The 20,855-nt window shown below is 33.6% G+C and overlaps 1 protein-coding gene across 1 annotated transcript in view; it reads left to right on the top strand.

Moving 5' to 3' along the window:
* The window catches only part of LOC115875291 (peripheral plasma membrane protein CASK-like), a 454,286-nt gene that overhangs the window by 31,092 nt on the left and 402,339 nt on the right, over window positions 1-20,855 (top strand). The window contains exons 6-10 of the mRNA XM_030890711.1: window positions 775-846; window positions 6,887-7,062; window positions 12,005-12,130; window positions 14,283-14,469; window positions 14,671-14,789. Coding sequence (XP_030746571.1) covers window positions 775-846; window positions 6,887-7,062; window positions 12,005-12,130; window positions 14,283-14,469; window positions 14,671-14,789 — 680 coding nt within the window. The remainder of the gene's footprint in view (window positions 1-774; window positions 847-6,886; window positions 7,063-12,004; window positions 12,131-14,282; window positions 14,470-14,670; window positions 14,790-20,855) is intronic.

Genomic DNA, 20,855 nt, shown 5'->3' with positions numbered 1-20,855 from the left:
TTTCATAAAATTGAAAATATTTCAAAAACGGTAAGGTTTAAGTATCATAAACCTTAATCAAATTTACCTTTATTTTAGTCGTAGAAACTAAAAATGTAATAATATACAGGGTGTTCCATTTAAAAAAATACAACTTAGATATTTTTTACTTATTTGGGACACTCTGTATCTTGTAAAATTATTTTTAAATTGTACCTCTAATAGTCCTACATCGAACCCAAAACTTGAAATTTGTAAAAATATAATCGTTTAGCTACAATACTCCGTGTCGTATGTGGTGAACAACCCTGTATACTATATATAAGTATACTACGCTAATTGAAACCACTAATTTATTCCGCTAATTGCGAGGTTCTGAACGAAGCTTAAGAAATCATGTATGAAACAACATAATACAAAAATAAGGTTTGTTATTTTTTTAACCTGTTGCTAGGATATTCTATTAATTTCAATTGTGTACTTTAGACATTGTGAATGATCATAAATTCATAAGTATAGGAAGGGTATAGGGTATAATTGAAACCACTAATTTATTCCATTAATTTTGAGGTTCTGAATCTTAGGCTTAATTTATCACAATACACCAAAAAAATATAGAATAATTTAATTTTCTACATTATTAATTTTGTATTTTAACGTTAGCGACCTGTGATCTTGAATTTGAATTTTAAAATCTTTCAAACTATGATACATATAAAATAAGTTCAAGGCCATACGTCGCACTTATAGATTTAGACAAGGTTTTTTATTTATTTATGTGTACGCCCCGTACAGAAAATGGTGTGTGCGAATACAGGAGCAACCTGAGTCCCATGGGCCGGATGTATCTGAAGAGTGACAGAGCCGGTAAGGCTTCGTTCACACATCGCAGCAGCCACAGCCTTGCCTGTTTCTTGTTTTTTTTTTTAATTTGTTTAGTCTATCCACCTCCCCTCCACTGTTCTTCAAATGTATTGGTTTTAGTGCATTCTATATAAACAAGACTAAAATACCTGGGTGACATATCGAATTGATCAATTTTAAACGCGTTTAAAAAACTACACACATTTGATTGTGTACAGGGTGTCCCATTTTAGTTGAAATCATACGGTATCTCCGTTATTAGTGAAGATAGAAGGGTGCGGTTTGCACAAACCTGTCTCACTTTTTTGTCAAACGGAAGATGCCGTAAACAAAATTTTCATAGCCCTCTTCGTTTCCGAGCTACAGGGTCTTTTTGAAAGTTTTGCAATTTGGGACACCCCCTGTATCTCTGTTATTGTTAAAGCTATCGAGAAGGTGAAAACTGTTTATTCCAGAACTTTTTACGTAGAATACAGTGGCGTAGTCTGGTTTTCTACCAAAAAAATATTTTTGAAAATATGAACTAAAGTTATGTTTTTTTAAATGGAACACCCTGTATATTTATAAATCATATGATCTGTCTTGCCATAAGTTTCTCAACAATATATATCACTCTATATTTATTTTCACTATTTACTGCAATATTTAAAAGTTTTTATTAAAAGATCATATTTATTAGTAGGCCATGATTGATAATAAAAGAAACTAAAGAATTATTAAAAGTATACTGCTATTTGTCTCTTGTTTTATTTTAGGAGCCGCTAATAAATTCTTTATGTATTAAGGAAACTTAACTCCCTACCGCTATTTGTAAATCTTGGAATACGTGTATACGTACGAATAATCTATCGTATCGGAAACATTCCCCCTCATAACTATGAAAATAGTAGAATACTGTTAAATTATTATTTTTCAAATCAATGAATTGGAACCAATGAACACATATTGATAGCCTCCTCGATTCCCGGATTTCGCCGTTCTCGATTTCTGATTTTGGGGATTTTTGAAATACGAAATATATCGTGGACACTACAACCTACAACAATGTCGAACACCTGAAAAATGCTTTAATAATTCAAGCTTTTAGATATTTGCAAACTCATTCCGTTATAAAAAAAAAGAAAAATATATTCACACAGTTTCAGTGGTAACAGTTATTTCAAAAGTAAAATATATCAATCCCAAATTAATTTTAATATGTGTATGACTATTTTAGTAAATACCATTTTGATTTTTTGTTATTTATCACGGCCTACTAATAAGAAAATGATATATTTTAAATATTGCAGTAAATAGTAAAAATAAATATAGAGTGATATATATTTTTGAGAAGCTCATAGCAAGACAGATCATATGATTTATAAATATACAGGGTGTTCCATTTGAAAAAACATAACTTTAGTTCATATTTTCAAAAATATTTTTTTGGTAAAAAAACAGACTACGCCACTGTATTCCACGTAAAAAGTTCTACAATAGGCAGTTTTCGCCTTCTCGATACCTTTAACAATAACAGAGATACAGGGGGTGTCCCAAATTGCAAAATTTTCGAAAAGACCCTGTAGCTCAGAAACTAAGAGGACTATGAAAATTTTGTTTGCAGCATCTTCCGTTTGACGAAAAAGTGGGACAGGTTTGTGCAAACCGCACCCTTCTATCTTCAGTAATAACGGAGATACCCTATGATTTCAACCAAAATGGGACACACTGTACAGGGTGTCCCATTTTCGTTATTGGCTTTCTCGTTTATGAGTAGAGATACAAAGATGCGGTTTCCACATTAGTTTGCTACTTTATTATGAAACTAAAGGTGCTACATATAGGTTGTCCGAGCCCTCTTAGTTCTTGAGATACGGGCGAATTTGATATTTTTCTTTTTTTTAACTCGTTTCACAAGTTACTGAAAAGGTGAAGACAGGGTTCCGTAGAGTTTTTCACGTAGAATCCAGTGGCGTAACTGTTTTTTTTTGCTGGGTGCTGTCATTTTCGAAGTATAAGTCAAACTTATTTGTTTTAAATTGGGACACTCTGTTTATAGAGGGTCGCTGATATGTGTTGGAACGGTCGATTATTAGGCAAAATATACAAGGTACTGCAAAGAGTTAAATATAAAAGTTATAGGATTTTTAAACGTCTAGTAGCTAGTAGTAAATTTAAATATACAGGGTTGGTCCTAAAGTTGTGGCACATCAGAATTTATTTTTTAATGCAACCCCCTGTATATTATTGCATATTTCAATTCTTCCTTAATTTTAAGCAATAATCGTAGGACACGTAATGTACCTAAATTCAACCATTTCCGAATTATGAAGTTTTGTATATGAAATATTAAACGAAAATTTTGTAATTTCAAGACTTGATATAATCTCATTTTATAAATCTATAAATGCTAACTTGAAAACTAATGTCAAACATTATTATCACAGGTTCCGCAGAATGGTATCGTTAAATGAAACCTAGCAGGAACAATTGAAATATGCAATAATATACAAGGAGTTCCATTTAGAAATAAATAAACTTTGATGTTCTACGACTTTATGACCCACCATGTATACTTAAATCTATTGATCGCTAATAGACATTTAAAAGCCCTATAACTTTTTTATTTAACTTTTTGCGATACCTTGTATATTTTACCTAATAATCGACCGTTCCCATACATATCAGCGACCCTGTATATGAGCTTTCTTATGATATTATGAGCTTTCTAAAAATTTATTATACCCTCTACTTATTTTTATAAAAAAGTAGCACAGCAACCTTGTAAAACACGAAAATGTAAACCCTGTAAATTTTATTTTTAAAAAGACCAGTGGTTTTTCTTAAGGTGCGTACACACCTCACGAGACGCGCGCGAGGAAAGCCTTTGACGAGAGAGCGACGAGCGCGAGACCATTGCGAAACTGCTTCGATCCATTTTTTGAGACACGTCTGCCACGAGCCAAAAAAGCTATGTATAGCATGCACTGACATCTCGCTGTCTCGCAGATGACGACAGAGGACGGATAGCAACAAGAATCGTGGGTTGGTTCGCAAGACCCATCCACAATTTGGAATGTCTCGCGCTCGTCTCGCGCGCCTTTCGTCAAGTCTGTACGCACCTTATTTTTTAGCTTCCCTATGAGTTTATTTCCTGTGGTTAACATCCGCTGAAGAACCGGACTCACAATGCACACCCTTTATCATCACCATATTCATCATTTGTCATTTCGGTTATGCAGTCGTAAAAATAGCTTGGCTGACCAAAATTTAAGATTTTTAAGGGTATTAGAGTGGCGGCTCATAGATTCTTTTCCAAAAGGTTTGTTACAATAAAATTTATGAAAACTATTTTGGAAATTGATTGTAATCACAGCCTATTCATTAGTTAGCCAGTGATAGTAATAATGACACAAAACTACCACTAAAATGGCTGACTGGTCCCGTTTCTACCACAGTTGTAGCGCCTTCCTTCTCATTCATCTATGGTATTACCACACCTTATTCATTACGTAGCCAGTCGACTTATAATGTAATAGTTTGACATCCCTGATTATGTAACCATCGGTACATGAAATCCTAATGAAATCTGACATTCTAACATCACCCTTATGTATTAACTATTTAAAGGCTATTTTCAGGTGTCTAAAATACGATGCAAATTATTAGTTCATTCTGGTTAAAGATTTTTCTCTTTGAAACGAATATTTAAAAATGATTATTATCTTGGTTAAAATATTTATGATGAAGTAAAATATTCTGGAACATTTTTAACTAAGCCTTAGAAAAGTATTTTGGTACTTTTGATTTATTGTTTTCTTTGTGGTGGTGAATCTTTTTGATATTGGTGCCACTTAAGTTTCGACTTAAGTTAAATGAGGAAATATAGAGGAATTATCATTAGGATTTATGTTAATTTATTAGAAATTGTCCATATTCACTAATTTTTTTTCTGGATATCAGTGTAGTTTTGAATTCACCTGTATACAGCGTAGCGCACCTCATTTGCATTGGTTGATTATACGAAAACGAAAAGATGTAGAAACAAAATATTTTATGGGTATATGTAGAGAGGCAATGTGCACAATTTAAAATTATTTTGAAATATACAGGGTGTTTCAGAATTAAGATCCATACTAAAGTTATATTTTTTTATGGAACACCCGGTATTTTATTTCATTTTTGGATTCTTGGGTCCAAAAAATTCTTTTTTTTTTGGGTTTTTGAGATATTTAATTTGCATGCTACAATAGAATAGATTATTAACACCCTGTACATTACTTTTCAGAATTAGTTCTTGTGCTGAGTTTAAAGGCAGACAAATAAACTTTACAGAAAAATGTTATTCCTTCTTTAAATGTATACAGGGGTATCAAAACTTGCTGGTCTATTTTAAATATGTATTTATTTTACATAAAAACTTCGTTATTACAAATGCAACGCTATGTATTTTTTTAAATAAGTCGAAGCAGATTTAAATGCTCTTTTAAACTATATTAGGGTTTCCTATACCTATCTGGCTCAGATTTTGAATAAAAATCGATTTTTCAATAAAATTGTAATCAAGATGGCTAGTGTTGTCATGGCAAGTTTCTATTGACAGTTAGTAGCTATTTTCAAAATCGAAATTAGTTTATGGACTTAAATTTATACCAGTTTACTTTTATTTAATTTACCTACAATAGTTTAATAAATAATATTTATTAAATATGTGTATATTATTCTATTAAGAAAAACGAAGAAGTAGTTCTTTGAATTATTTTACGATGACTTGTATATATATGGATTTTCTATAAAATAGCCAATTACGGCAAATTCATTTTATTCACTTCCAATGACAGGTTTTTGCCTAATAGTTTTTTATAAACCACACTACCAGCTCTGCGAAATAGGAGAAGTTTTTCAAAGAAACACTTATCAGGAAGATTCCTATTTGGATATCTTTGAGCATAAGCCCTTGAGGCCAAGAAGCAATTTTCCTCACATAATAATATCACTAGTAACTAGTAACATATCTGTTCATTCCGCCAGCAGATACTGCTTTATTTTTCTTGATAAAATAATGAATACTTACTTATTAAACTATTGTAGGTAAATTTAAGTAAACTGTTATAATTTATAAATAATAATGTCCATAAACTAATGTCGACTTTGAAAATAGTTACTAACTGTCACTAGAAAATTGCCATGGCGACACCAGCCATCTTGATAGCAATTTTATTTAAAAATCGCTTTTTATTCAAAATCCGAGCTAGATAGGTATAGGAAATTTATACCATATCCCTAATATAGTTTGAAAGAGCATTTGAATCTGCTTAGATTTATTTAAAAAAATACAGGGTGTTGCATTTGAAATAACGAAGTTTTTATATAAAATATATCCTTAAAATAGATCAGCAACTTTTGATAGCCCTGTATAAATTTAAGGAACCAATACCATTTTTCAGTAAAGTGTATTTCTCTACCTTTAAACTCAGCATAAGAATTAATTCTGAAAAGTAATGTACAGGGTGTTAATAGTCTATTCTATTGTAGTGTGCAAATTTTAATATCTTTAAATATCTCAAAAACTAAAGATTTTAAACATATTTAATCCTTATAATAAATGCCTTTTTTTTTGGGCCCAAGAATCCAAAAATGAAATAAAATACCGGGTGTTTCATACGAAAAAATATAAATTTGGTATGGATCTTAGTTCTGAAACACCCTGTATATTTCAAAATAATTTTAAATTGTGCATATTGTTTCCCCACATATACCCATAAAATATTTTGTTTCTACATCTTTCCGTTTTCGTATAATCAACCGAGGCGAATGAGGTGCGCCACCCTGTATACAATTTTAAATTTTTTAAACCTTTGTACAAAATTCATCATGTTAAAATAATTGCATCCTTTGTGATCAGCCGCCACTGTAATTGTTTGTATTTTATAGGGGCACAATAGTTATAATACAAAACATTCAAATAAAATCATTCTTAGGTTTTATTCAGGCTATTCAATTAAATGTATACACAGTGTGGTACCGTTGGTACAATAAGTATGGTTTCCTTTTTGTTTTTCAGGTAGACTAGGTTGTCCGCAATATATGGCCCCTGAAGTAGTGGAGAGGCGACAATATGGGAAAGCAGTGGATATTTGGGCTGCTGGTGTACTCCTTCATGTGTTACTCTCTGGTACTTTGCCCTTTCATGGTAGTGGCAGAAGATTGTACGAGGCTATTTGCAGAGGGAAATTATCAGTAAGTTCTTGTTTGGAGATTTTTACTTGGGGTGTATATACCGGGTGTTTTTTAAAAGTAACTCACCCCTATAACTTTATTTTTTCAGACAAATAAACGAGATTTGGTATGTTAGTATATGACATAAATTAGGATGGATTGACGTATTTAATTATTTTTGGTCACTTCCTATTTTACCGGAAATGAATACAACTTTTGATTTTTAAGTGGCACCTCCAGTATTTTTTACTTTGTTTGATAGAATGACATCTCATGTCAACCTCTGAGATTTTTTGTCTAAAAAGATAGTGTTTTAAATTTCATTCTAAGGGCTGTGTTTATAACGACAATTTTACTCGAAATATTACCATATGATCGAAAAAAACGGCGTCCTGTTGGCTAGGAAACGACGATTGATTGACATTCCCTATACAGGGTGGTCCGAACTGTATTCCGGAAACTTCGGCAGCATATTCTGTAGATAAAAATAGGTAAAAAAGTTCGTATAAATGTATGTCCGAAAATGCTTAGTTTCGGAGATACAGGGTGTACAAGTTTCATTTTTATTTCGATTTTTTCCAAATAACTTCTGAAGTAGCGTCAGTATTTGGATGAAAATTGGTATCTGGGGTTTTTTTGACACTAGAAATTTGATTTTGATGTCAATATGGCTCCTATTTGTAGGGGGTATGTGTTTTAACTGTTTTGGAGAATAATAACTTTTTGTCCGTACCTTTATAAAACTACTGAGTGATAAAATATACATATCCGTGACTTTTTACGTAAAAAATATCTCTTGGTAAAAATCGCTGCGAGCAACCGTTCTCAAGATATTTAGAATGTAAATAGTCAATACATGCCATTATTGACAAAAAATAAACACGTTGGGGAGATACTTCTTTGACTGAAATAATAAATTTCGGAAATTTTTATTTTTTTAAATTAATCATAATTTTTTCTGCGAAAAAATGATGATAAAACAGTTTCTGTTGAACTTTTGACACAAAAACATTTTAAATTTATGATTTTAGTCTAATAACTATTTAGTTGACATGTTTAATTTATGTCAATGATAATAGGTATTGATAATTTCGATTCCAAATATCTCGAGAATTATTACTCGTAGCGATTTTTACAAAGAGACCTTTTTTACGTAAAAAACGCTATAAATGTATATTTTTTACTTAATAATTTTATACAGGTACGGACGAAAAGTGATTACTCTTGAAACCAGTTAAAAATATGTAGGTGGCGCCCCCTACAAGTACGAGTCATATTGACATAAAAATCAAAATTCTCATATTAAAAAACCCCCAGACACCAATTTTCATCCAAATATTGACGTTACTTCAGAAATAATTTGGAAAAAATAGAAATAAAATTGAAACTTCTACACCCTGTATCTCTGAAACTAAGCATTTTAGGACATATATTTATACGAACTTTTTTACTTATTTTTATCTGCAGAATATGTCACCGAAGTTTCCGGAATACAGTTCGGACCACCCTGTATAATATTCCATATAAAATGATTGTTTTTTTTTCTCGATCATACGGTATTAATGATCCAGTCTTGTTTCATTTGAAAAAAAAATGAGTTATGATTAAAAATGTGATTGGGACTAGGGCATTCAATCCCGGGATCCCGGACATTTTTTCAATCCCGAAATCCCGGGATTGTCTTTTCTTTAATCCCGGGATTTTCGGGATTCATCGTTACATTTTTTCTTTAATTTAAATCGTACACAAGTCTTTCAGGATAGTACAATATGCGCTTATAAACAACCCTGAATGTTTGATCAAGTTTGAAGATGATGAAGATCTAGTTTGAGTGATTAATACTCTTGATCGGCTTGTTTTTTTTAAGAAATTTTTTCAAAAACCAAAAAAACCAAGTTTAGATTCTCATCTTTGTTACTGCATAAGTTGTTATATTAGTATCTTAGTAATCCTGTGTTATGCTGTATTCGATTGGTTATGTAAATTAAATAAAAAATGTATATTTTAGTTCCTTTTATGTTTTTTTTTTGTTAAATAAACTTATATGTTATGTTGTTTTGTAATGGGGTTGACGTTTAATTTATGTTAATGTTTTTTTTGTTCAATAAAATTTTGTAAAGAAAGAAAATGTACTATAATTCCAACGTAATTAATTTTTTCGTGAATCCCGGGATCGAAAAATTATAATCCCGAAATCCCGGGATTGAACATTTCTTTCGGGATGGAATGCCCTAATTGGGACATCTTTTAAGTTCCAGGAAACGCCACGAAAAAAATTAGACCATCAACTGTAGGCTCCTTGATTGAAAATTAATGGTTTTAACACAGCTATTATGGCACTCTCGAAATTCTATTTTTTTAAGCGAAAAACTTAAAGCTTCATTCAAAACCTGGCAATTAGTGAAATAAATTAGTGGTTAGCGTAGAAGTTTGTTCCTTTAATTTTAATGTAAGCATTCAGAACGTCAAAATTAGTGGTAGACATTTTCAATTAGTAGAAAAAGTTATCAAACTTTTGACTTTTCCACTAATTATACTTCAAAATTTTCGAGAAATGTCACTTTGGCCTTTGATTATCTTCCGTCAAGAGAAATTGTGGTTAGAAATCAAAAGTTGATTGTTTCATAAGCTAAATATTAGGCTTTCTCTCTGGATACAACTGACTACCACAAGCTGTTGCTAGGATATTCTATTAATTTTAATTGTGTTAGACATTGTGAATATTGTAAACTAAAAGTATGAAGTGTAATTGAAACCACTAATTTATTCCACTAATTGCGAGGTTCTGAATAAGGTCAGCTTTGGAAAAACATATTTTTTTAAAAACTATGCGAGGTGACAATTTTACAAGATAGAAAAATGTAGTAAACACTAGAAAACCCATTTTACGAAAATAGATCGGTAGTTTTTCTAAAATTTTCATTTATACTTAAATTTATATAGGGGTGAGGGTAGACCCTTTTTTTAAACATTGTGAATGATTGTAAACCAAAAAGTATAAAGTTTAATGGAAACCACTAATTGCGAGGTTCTGAATGGAGCTTTAAAGTTGATCTATGATATGCTCGATGATATGTAATTCTATTCAGAATATAATTTTCTATTAAATAAAGTAAAAACATGCGGAGGATACCATTTAAAAATCAAAAGTTATAGTAATTTTCGGTAAACCATGAAGTGACCTAAAGTAATTGAATACGTCAATTAATCCTGATTTATTACATACCAAATCTGACTTTTTTATCTAAAAAAATAAAAAGGTTATAAAGGTATTCTCCCACGTTATTTATACAGGGTGAGTTTCCTACGATGTTCTCTATGGGTATTTTGGAAACTACTGGAGATAGAGAGTCGGTTAAGTGGGGAAAGAATTGCCGTTTTGTAGGGTAATAAATATACGCCTTTCAGATTTTTGAAGAAGTTCATGGCTTACTAGATATTTCGAAAAAAAAACAAATTTTGGCTATTTGAAAAATTCTCCCTAATTCCATTATAATATATTTTAGACAAAAAGTTTTCCGATATAAGTTGTAGATAATCCCATCCGTAATGAGTTTGTGTTCTCCAATTTTTTCTAAAGCCTGTCATTTTTGACATATGACACAAACACATGTTTTTTTTAAATGGAAACCATAGTTGACTGTGGCTTTATAAAAGCGCCCTTTTTTAAGCTTTTCAGCGATATAAGCTATAATATGTTTTTTTCGAAAAATTACTGAGTTATAGCCAATTCTTATCCTTCTTGACTAATTTCACTTAGTTAGCCATGGAAATAAGTTCAATCGTCGTACCTCTCAGAAATGTGAAACTGTCACATCCAAACTTTGTAAATTAAAATATACAAAAATTGTAAATATGATTTTTTCAAATGAAGAAAAGCCTGTAGGATTATTGGTTCAACTTTTCTTGACCATACATTTTCGAGGATACGTTGACCGGTGAACGTTACTTACGTTTTTTAGAGAACGGTTTTCAAGACGTAGAAAAGTTAAATCGCTCATCAATAGAGTGGTTCCAACATGAATTTCATTATGACCCCACCCCATAATGAAAGAAATGTTAAAAATTATTTATATCATAATTATGGCCTCCTCGATCACCTGACCTATCCATTTTAGATTTGTTTTATGCGGTATGGTTAACAACAAGGTTTACAAAAGTACTTATGAATTAAGAGAGGCACTCGAAGAGGCGGTACGGGAAAAGTTTGATTAAGTCGACCGGTCGTTCTGTGAGAAAAGCTAGTAATTCAGTTTTAAAAAGATGCATTTATGTACTCAAAACAATAGCGGATTTTTTGAACATTTTCTAATATAACTTAAAGTGTATGTAGTGATATTATTTTTTTAAGTTTTAGTTTGTTTAATGTAAATTGTAAACAACCGTTTAGTGATAATATTCTGTCTTTTTATAAGTCATAAATCGTAACAAAATAAGAACACCATGCCAACTAAGTGAAATTAATAAAAAAATAAGAATTGGCTATAACTCAGTAATTTTCCGAAAAAAACATATTATAGCTTATATCGCTGAAAAGCTTAAAAAATTGCGCTTTTTATGAAGTCATGGCCAACTATGGTTTCCATTAAAAAAATATATGTTTGTGTCATATGTCAAAAATAACAGGCTTTAGAAAAAATCGGAGAACACAAACTCATTACGGATGTATTTATCTACAACTTTTATCTGAAATTTTTTTGTCTAAAATAGATTATAATTATATTAGGGACAATTTTTAAAACAACCAAAATTGTTTTTTTTTCAAAATATCTAGTAAGCCATGAACTTTTTCAAAAATCTGAAAGGCGCATATTTATGACCCCACAAAACTGCAATTCTTTCTCCATTCAACCGACTCTCTATCTCCAATACTTTCCGAGATACCCATAGAGAACATCTTAGGAAACTCACCCTGTATTTAAGGATTTATGAATATTTATCTTAAAAAACTATATTTTTTCAGCTAAGCACTGCAACTCAGTGGGAATTTATCAGCGATAGTGCGAAGGATTTAGTACAGCAAATGTTAAGTGTCGATCCCAAACAAAGGATAACTATACAAGAAATTTTGAATCATAGGTGGTTGAGGGTAAGTTAAGTACATTTGGTTCACATTATTTTATTTGTGACGCTCCCCCGTTTTTGAGAGAAGTCACGGACGCCGAGTTGCTTTGTTTCGGTTCCTCGGGCGCCACCCCCAAGTTTAAAGTGTTTGAGAGACCACTAGTGCCAATACGGGTAGCTTTTATACAGTGGAGATACCAGGGAGTGATGAGATGAAAAGAAAATAAAACACACAATATAATATAAACACACAATAAACTATAACGCAACACTAGGTTTTTATTTAACTAATTAATTATGTACAAAAATAATCCAGGAAGGTTCACGTCCTCGAATCGTAACAATAAAATGTATATTTAAAGACCCGTAAAGTAAAATTTACAATAACAACCATGTACCTCTAGAGTTTTGATCGATTATTCCCGATATGTAACTCTCTGACTGATTCTATCCCGTGAATTCAAAACGCGTTCCCGCAATGACGTTCTATTAAATAAAACGACGCGAGTTCCTAATCGACGTTGAATCTAGCGGCGTCCTAATGCACACAGACCCATAAGTACCGGAGTAACACACTCTACTATGACGCGACTCTCTAAACGGCGGCGACGTCGTTACAGGCGTCCCGATGGTCACAGCTAAATATTTCTCGAACGGCGTCCGTTTTGACAACGAAACACGGACCTCGGATCGGCGTCGAAGTTAAAAGCGTCCCGGAATACACAAACGCAAGTCCTGGATCGATCGCGAAATTAACAGCGTCCTGTGGGACACAAACACGAGCCCTGGATCGATCGCGAAGTTAACAGCGTCCCGTGGGATACACAAACGTGAGCCCTGGATCGATCGCGAAGTTAACAGCGTCCTGTGGGATACGCAAACGCGAGTCCTGGATCGATCGCGAAGTTAACAGCGTCCTGTGGGATACGCAAACGCGAGTCCTGGATCAATCGCGAAGTTAACAGCGTCCCGAGGGATACACAAACGCGAGCCCTGGATCGACGTAGATGTTAGCGACGTCTCGGCGAGTTGTACATCGTTTGGTTAAGCGCAGCCCGCACACACACCGCCCGGTCAGGACAACCTCGGGATTTCGGCGAGATCCCGTCCAGCGTCACTCATGCAGGGTGCCGTCCGGACGACACACCTAGAAAATACGGGAGCTACAAAACCAGCCTCGGGATTTGGGCGAAGTCTTGTTGTAGCTCCGTGAACATTCACGACACGTGCGTTTACTGAACTACCCTGACTGTCCCTTAAGAAGATGAATTAATTATTAGCCCGTAATTAGCTTTCCCCGAGAGGTACACTGAGCCGAAGCAGATGTCAGACAACCTTTAAAAAAAAGGACATCATTCCTGGCGACCTGCCCGTAGCACAGCGTAGTCCCTTTTTGCCTGCTCGGCAATTCTGGCAATTTTAATATTAATGAAGAAAACTACGAACTCTCGTCTCATCAACCGAAGGACACGTCAGACCGGAGCAGATGTCAGACAACCTTTAAAAGAAAAGGACATCATTCCTGGCGACCTGCCGGTAGCACAACGTAGTCCCTCCTTGTCTGGTTGGCAACGGTTGTTCTCCCGCGCTTTTAATATCCTAACAATCCCGTCAACTAACTCCCTTATCCTTATAACGCGTCCAGGTAGTCGAGTAAACGCTTAATAACAATAAAAATAATACGACCTACCCTCGATCACTTTTGCGGTGGGGCTTACCTTATACAGTGCGGCGACAGGCGGCTGGCAGCAGGACACTTGGCAGGGCACTCCGGACTCGAACCTCACTGTTTTGCGTGCGACCACAAACTGTCTCTCTAGAGCTGCTGTAGCCGAGGTACTCGACTGACGCTCCCCTCCACTCAACCTGCACTGATAGGGAGAGCGGCGCAAACGTCTCGGTTTCTCGCACCAAACCACAGCGACCAAAACCGATCAAAACTCTCTTACAAAATGGCAATTAAATATTTAACTTATTTAATTCAACAATAGAAACACTAATGAAGTTCATTACAATAATGAGTTAACAATAAAATACACTGCCTGTCATTATTAAAAGAGAATCAAGTCTCTATTATTCTAGTATAATATTAACACAATATACAGGGTGTCCTAGAAATTTTTATGAACTTCATTACATATTTAAATGTGTGTTTTATCAAACGTTTTATTTTGTAGGATCGCGACAAAGCCTTGAGAATACATCTGAATGACACTATAGAGGAAATGAAAAAGTATAACAATAGAAGAAAATTGAAAACTTGCGTTTTGAATGCTGTGAATTCGAGTAAATGGTACAATTATGACGAGACTGTTGCTGATGATTTTGTGTGTGATTTTGGGGACGACGAGGTCACATCTACTGGTAATATTTCTTAGATATTAAATATTTACACTATTTTGTCACTGTCATATGACACGGTCTAAAAAATACGTTTCATTAATAGGTGGAGTCTGTCCAGCAAAAAAATGTATGATTTTGACAGAAGATAATCAAAAATGATATGAGAAATCTTCTTCATAAAATAAGAAAAGAACATTCTAAATTATTTGACACCTTTTTTAGCTGTGTCGACTATCATGGACCGTTTAGATGACATTTACTGTCTGCAGGAGTCCCAACCTCAGGAGAGACCTCATCTCTTAGCTCTGTTAGAAGATACGCATCTTCATTCGATTTTAGAAGTAGGTATATTAAATTAAAGTAATTTTCCAACAAATTACACTAGTCTGCAAAAATAAAATTTTCTCCAACCCTCTTACCATTTCTGCTGATTCTTATAATAAAAATAATAACTTTATTGCCTAACAGGTATTAATCCATACAAACGGCATTTTAGACAATAAAATATTAAAATGTCGATTTTAGAAAGAAATCAGTACCTGTATATTATTTCCTATATTTTTCATTTTATTGATTTTATGGAAAGCACTGTTCATTAAAATGTTGTATCCTATGTTATAGGGCTTGTTTCTCTCTACAATTTCCTGTCTCACAATGTACGGTTTGTTTCCAGGAAGGGTTCATAGTTTCATAGTTGTCGATTTTCGAAAAAAATCAGTACCTGTATATTATTTCCTATATTTTTCATTTTATTAATTTTATGGAAAGCACTGTTCATTAAAATGTTGTATCCTATGTTATAGGGCTTGTTTCTCTCTACAATTTCCTGTCTCACAATGTACCGTTTATGTCCAGGAAGGGTTCATAGTTTCATAGTTGTCGATTTTCGAAAGAAATCAGTACCTGTATATTATTTCCTATAGTTTTCATTTTATTGATTTTATTGAAAGCACTGTTCATTAAAATGTTGTATCCTACGTTATAGGGCTTGTTTCTCTCTACAATTTCCTGTCTTACAATGTACGTTTGTGCCCAGGAAGGGTTTATAGTTTCATAGTTGTCGATTTTCGAAAGAAATCAGTACTTGTATATTATTTCCTAATTTTTCATTTTATTGATTTTATGGAAAGCACTGTTCATTAAAATATTGTATCCTATGTTATAGTGCTTGTTTCTCTCTACAATTTCCTGTCTCACAATGTACCGTTTGTGTCCAGGAAGGGTTCAGAGTTTCATAGATGTCGATTTTAGAAAGAAATCAGTACCTGTATATTATTTCCTATATTTTTCATTTTATTGATTTTATGGAAAGCACTGTTCGTTAAAATGTTGTATCCTATGTTATAGGGCTTGTTTCTCTCTACAATTTCCTGTCTCACAATGTACCGTTTGTGCCCAGGAAGGGTTTATAGTTTCATAGTTGTCGATTTTCGAAAGAAATCAGTACTTGTATATTATTTCCTATATTTTTCATTTTATTGATTTTATGGAAAGCACTGTTCATTAAAATGTTGTATCCTATGTTATAGGGCTTGTTTCTCTCTACAATTTCCTGTCTCACAATGTACCGTTTGTGTCCAGGAAGGGTTCAGAGTTTCACAGATGTCGAGTTTAGAAAGAAATCAGTACCTGTATATTATTTCCTATAGTTTTCATTTTATTGATTTTATGGAAAGCACTGTTCATTAAAATGTTGTATCCTATGTTATAGGGCTTGTTTCTCTCTACAGTTTCCTGTCTCACAATGTACCGTTTGTGTCCAGGAAGGGTTCATAGTTTCATAGATGTCGATTTTAGAAAGAAATCAGTAACTGTATATTATTTTCTATATTTTTCATTTTATTGATTTTATGGTCACACTGTTCATTAAAATGTTGTATCCTATGTTATAGGGCTGGTTTCTCTCTACAATTTCCTGTCTCACAATGTACCGTTTGTGCCCAGGAAGGGTTTATAGTTTCATAGTTGTCGATTTTCGAAAGAAATCAGTACTTGTATATTATTTCCTATATTTTTCGTTTTATTGATTTTATGGAAAGCACTGTTCATGAAAATGTTGTATCCTATGTTATAGGGCTTGTTGCTCTCTACAATTTCCTGTCTGACAATGTACCGTTTGTGTCCAGGAAGGGTTCAGAGTTTCATAGATGTCGATTTTAGAAAGAAATCAGTACCTGTATATTATTTCTTTTTTTTGTTTTCACTCTTGGCTTTAGGTCGTTGGGGTTGCAAAGATGTTTCTAGATTTTGTTCATTATTTTTTTATTTTGTGACGACGTTTCGACAGTATATGTCTTTTTCAAGCCTCTTTAAGCACATAAAAACAGTCAGTTAAAATCAGTAAGATAAAATGTCAAACTAAAAGGTCTTACCTTGAACGTAGATTCTTACAGAGTTAAAATTTGTTAAACTGGACAACACAATAACACATATTAACTATTGTTTTTAATTGTTTTTGGACATTACACTTTACTATAGAGCACGTACGTATTTATCGTTTCAATACCCGATGTCTACTGTTCTTAGTGCGTTAGAGGATCGACAGATATATTTTGCTTAGATTTTTAGGTCTTTTTTCATTTACCGCGTTTTTGTTTTTTTGTATCTCCACCATTTCATAAAATTCTCTCTTTTTTTGGTGATTTTCTGTTTTTAAAATTTTAGTTTTATTAAAATCGAATGTATGATTTTCTGTTGACACATGATTTGTGAGGGCGGTTACATTTTTTTATAATACTTGTGCCCTTTCAGTCTATTTTCTAACCATTGAGAAGTTTGTCCTATGTAAACTTGGGCGCAGTTCGAACATGGAATTTCATATATAACATTGCTTCGTTTGTTTAACGGTGTTACAGATTTTAGTTTAGAGAAATTATTAGCTAACAAGTTATGTGCTTTATGACAAATCGTTATATTATACTTTTTGTGTAACCCTTGTAATTGTTGAGACAACCCATTTACGAAGGGGAGCGCAATATATCGTGTATCTTTTTTAATGTTTTTATTTTCTATTTGATTTTGATTGTTTTTTGTGTTTAAGAATTTCTGAAAAATTCTTAAACACTAACTTTTCTATATTTTTCATTTTATTGATTTTATGCAAAGCATTGTTCATTAAAATGTTGTATCCTATGTTATAGGGCTTGTTTCTCTATACAATTTCCTGTCTCACAATGTACCGTTTGTGTCCAGGAAGGGTTCATAATTTCATAGATGTCGATTTTAGAAAGAAATCAGTACCTTTATATTATTTCCTATATTTTTCATTTTATTGATTTTATGGAAAGCACTGTTTATTAAAGTGTTGTATCCTATGTTATAGGGCTTGTTTCTCTCTACAATTTCCTGTCTCACAATGTACCGTTTGTGTCCAGGAAGGATTCATAATTTCATAGTTGTCGATTTTCGAAAGAAATCATTACCTGTATATTATTTCCTATATTTTTCATTTTATTGATTTTATGGAAAGCACTGTTCATTAAAATGTTGTATCCTATGTTATAGGGCTTGTTTCTCTCTACAATTTCCTGTCTCACAATGTACCGTTTGTGTCCAGGAAGGGTTCAGAGTTTCATAGATGTCGATTTTAGTAAGAAATCAGTACCTGTATATTATTTCCTATAGTTTTCATTTTATTGATTTTATGGAAAGCACTGTTCATTATAACGTTGTATCCTATGTTATAGGGCTTGTTTCTCTCTACAATTTCCTGTCTCACAATGTACCGTTTGTGTCCAGGAAGGGTTCATAGTTTCATAGATGTCGATTTTAGAAAGAAATCAGTACCTGTATATTATTTCCTATATTTTTCATTTTATTGATTCTTTGAATGTACCGTCTGTGTCCAGGAAGGGTTCATAGTTTCGTAGATGTCGATTTTACAAAGAAATCAGTACCTGTATATTATTTCCTATATTTTTCGTTTTATTGATTTTATGGAAAGCACTGTTCATTAAAATGTTGTATCCTATGTTATAGGGCTTGTTGCTCTCTACAATTTCCTGTCTCACAATGTACCGTTTGTGTCCAGGAAGGGTTCATAATTTCATAGATGTCGATTTTAGAAAGAAATCAGTACCTGTATATTATTTCCTATATTTTTCATTTTATTGATTTTATGGAAAGCACTGTTCATTAAAATGTTGTATCCTATGTTATAGGGCTTGTTTCTCTCTACAATTTCCTGTCTCACAATGTACCGTTTGTGTCCAGGAAGGATTTATAATTTCATAGTTGTCGATTTTCGAAAGAAATCAGTACCTGTATATTATTTCATAGTTTTATAGTTGTCGATTTTCGAAAGAAATCAGTACCTGTATATTAATTCCTATATTGTTCATTTTATTGATTTTATGGAAAGCACTGTTCATTAAAATTTTGTATCCTATGTTATAGGGCTTGTTTCTCTCTACAATTTCCTGTCTCACAATGTACCGTTTGTGCCCAGGAAGGGTTTATAGTTTCATAGTTGTCGATTTTCGAAAGAAATCAGTACCTGTATATTATTTCCTATAGTTTTCATTTTATTGATTTTATGGAAAGCACTGTTCATTAAAATGTTGTATCCTATGTTATAGGGCTTGTTTCTCTCTACAATTTCCTGTCTCACAATGTACCGTTTGTGTCCAGGAAGGGTTCATAGTTTCATAGATGTCGATTTTAGAAAGAAATCAGTACCTGTATATTATTTCCTATATTTTTCATTTTATTCATTTTATGGAAAGCACTGTTCATTAAAATATTGTATCCTATGTTATAGGGCTTGTTTCTCTCTACAATTTCCTGTCTCACAATGTACCGTTTGTGTCCAGGAAGGGTTCATAGTTTCATAGATGTCGATTGGAGAAAGAAATCAGTACCTGTATATTATTTCCTATATTTTTCATTTTATTGATTTTATGGAAAGCACTGTTCATTAAAATGTTGTATCCTGTGTTATAGGGCTTGTTACTCTCTACAATTTCCTGTTTCACAATGTACCGTTTGTGTCCAGGAAGGTTTCATAGTTTCATAGATGTCGATTTTCGAAAGAAATCAGTACATCGTCGGTGAAATGTGATAAACATAGTAATTGTGTATAAAGTGAGAAAATAAATTCGTTAAGTATTTTATCGTGAGTTTAAATTAGTGGACCCACGGAATCCGTAACAATTGGTGTCGGAAGTGCGATTCAAGAGGATTTTAAGAAGAAATTAAGTGGATTGGAAGATTTTTAGACCGAATTTAAGTATTTCTATGGTTGGTACAAGGGAGCAAGCGAAGAAAATGGAGGAAGTAAGCAAATTATTGGGCGATTTTATGGAGAATATGAGAAGAGAGAAAGAAGAGGAACAAGACCGTCTACAGAAAATACTTATGGAAAATCAAGAAAAAATGTTAGAAAGTTTAGAAGCGCGTCAAAAGAAAGAAAAACAAGAAGAACAGGACCGGCAAGACAAAATTTTCGAAGATTTGAAAATTCAACGACAACAAGACAAACAAGAAGAACAGGACCGGCTTGAGAAAATTCTGGAAGATTTCAAAGTTCAACGAGAGCACGACAAACAAGAAGAACAGGACCGGCTTCAGAAAATTCTTGAAAATCAAGAAATTAGACAAGACGGTTGGAGAAAATTGTTGAAGATTTAGAAGTGCGTCGCCAGAAAGAAAAATTAGAAGATCAAAACCGATTTAAGAAGAACTTTGAAGAACTGAAAAAAAGGCAAGACATCCACCTTCAAGAAGCCGTAGAAGATCTTGAGGAACGCCTTCAGCAGAAAATGGAAAAATTAGAGATGGACCTACAGAAGACCAAGGTACAAGTAAAGACACCTGGCGTTCATGGAACTGCGAACCTCAAGGCCCCGACCTACGATGGACAAACCACCTGGACGATGTACCACCGCCAGTTTGAAGCAGCCGCCGCTGCCAACGGATGGACTGACCAGGAGAAAGCAGCGGCACTTGTCATCGCGCTGCGTGGCCCTGCCCTGGAACTGTTGCAAACTATTCCTGCAGCCCAACAGCAGGAATACCAAACTTTGGTCGCTGCACTGGACAGAAGATATGGCGACCAACATCGACGCCAACTTTACCAGGCACAGATCAAGACACGCCTGCAGAGGTCCGGAGAGAGTCTGCAGGAATTTGAAGCAGACTTACGTCGGCTGGTACACCTAGCGTATCCTGAAGCACCGGAAGGATTTAGGGAGGAACTCGCTGCTCAGTGCTTTATCAGCGGACTGAGGGACAACGAATTACAGAGGGCGCTGCAAATATCCCGATTTTCTACCAGCAGCGAAGCACTGGTCAGGGCGCTGGAAATCGAAGCTGCATTTAGCGCCATCCCTAGACCGAAGATAAGATCGGTAACGGTTGAGGAACAGCCCGGAAGTTCTCACATACGTTTGGAGGAGATGTTTAGTAAA

Source organism: Sitophilus oryzae, unplaced genomic scaffold, assembly GCF_002938485.1.
Source record: "Sitophilus oryzae breed Bouriz unplaced genomic scaffold, Soryzae_2.0 scaffold_1368_pilon_pilon, whole genome shotgun sequence".
NCBI classification, from domain to species: domain Eukaryota; kingdom Metazoa; phylum Arthropoda; class Insecta; order Coleoptera; family Curculionidae; genus Sitophilus; species Sitophilus oryzae.
The sequence above is the reverse complement of the archived record's forward strand: the minus strand, read 5'-3'. Positions and strand labels throughout refer to the sequence as shown.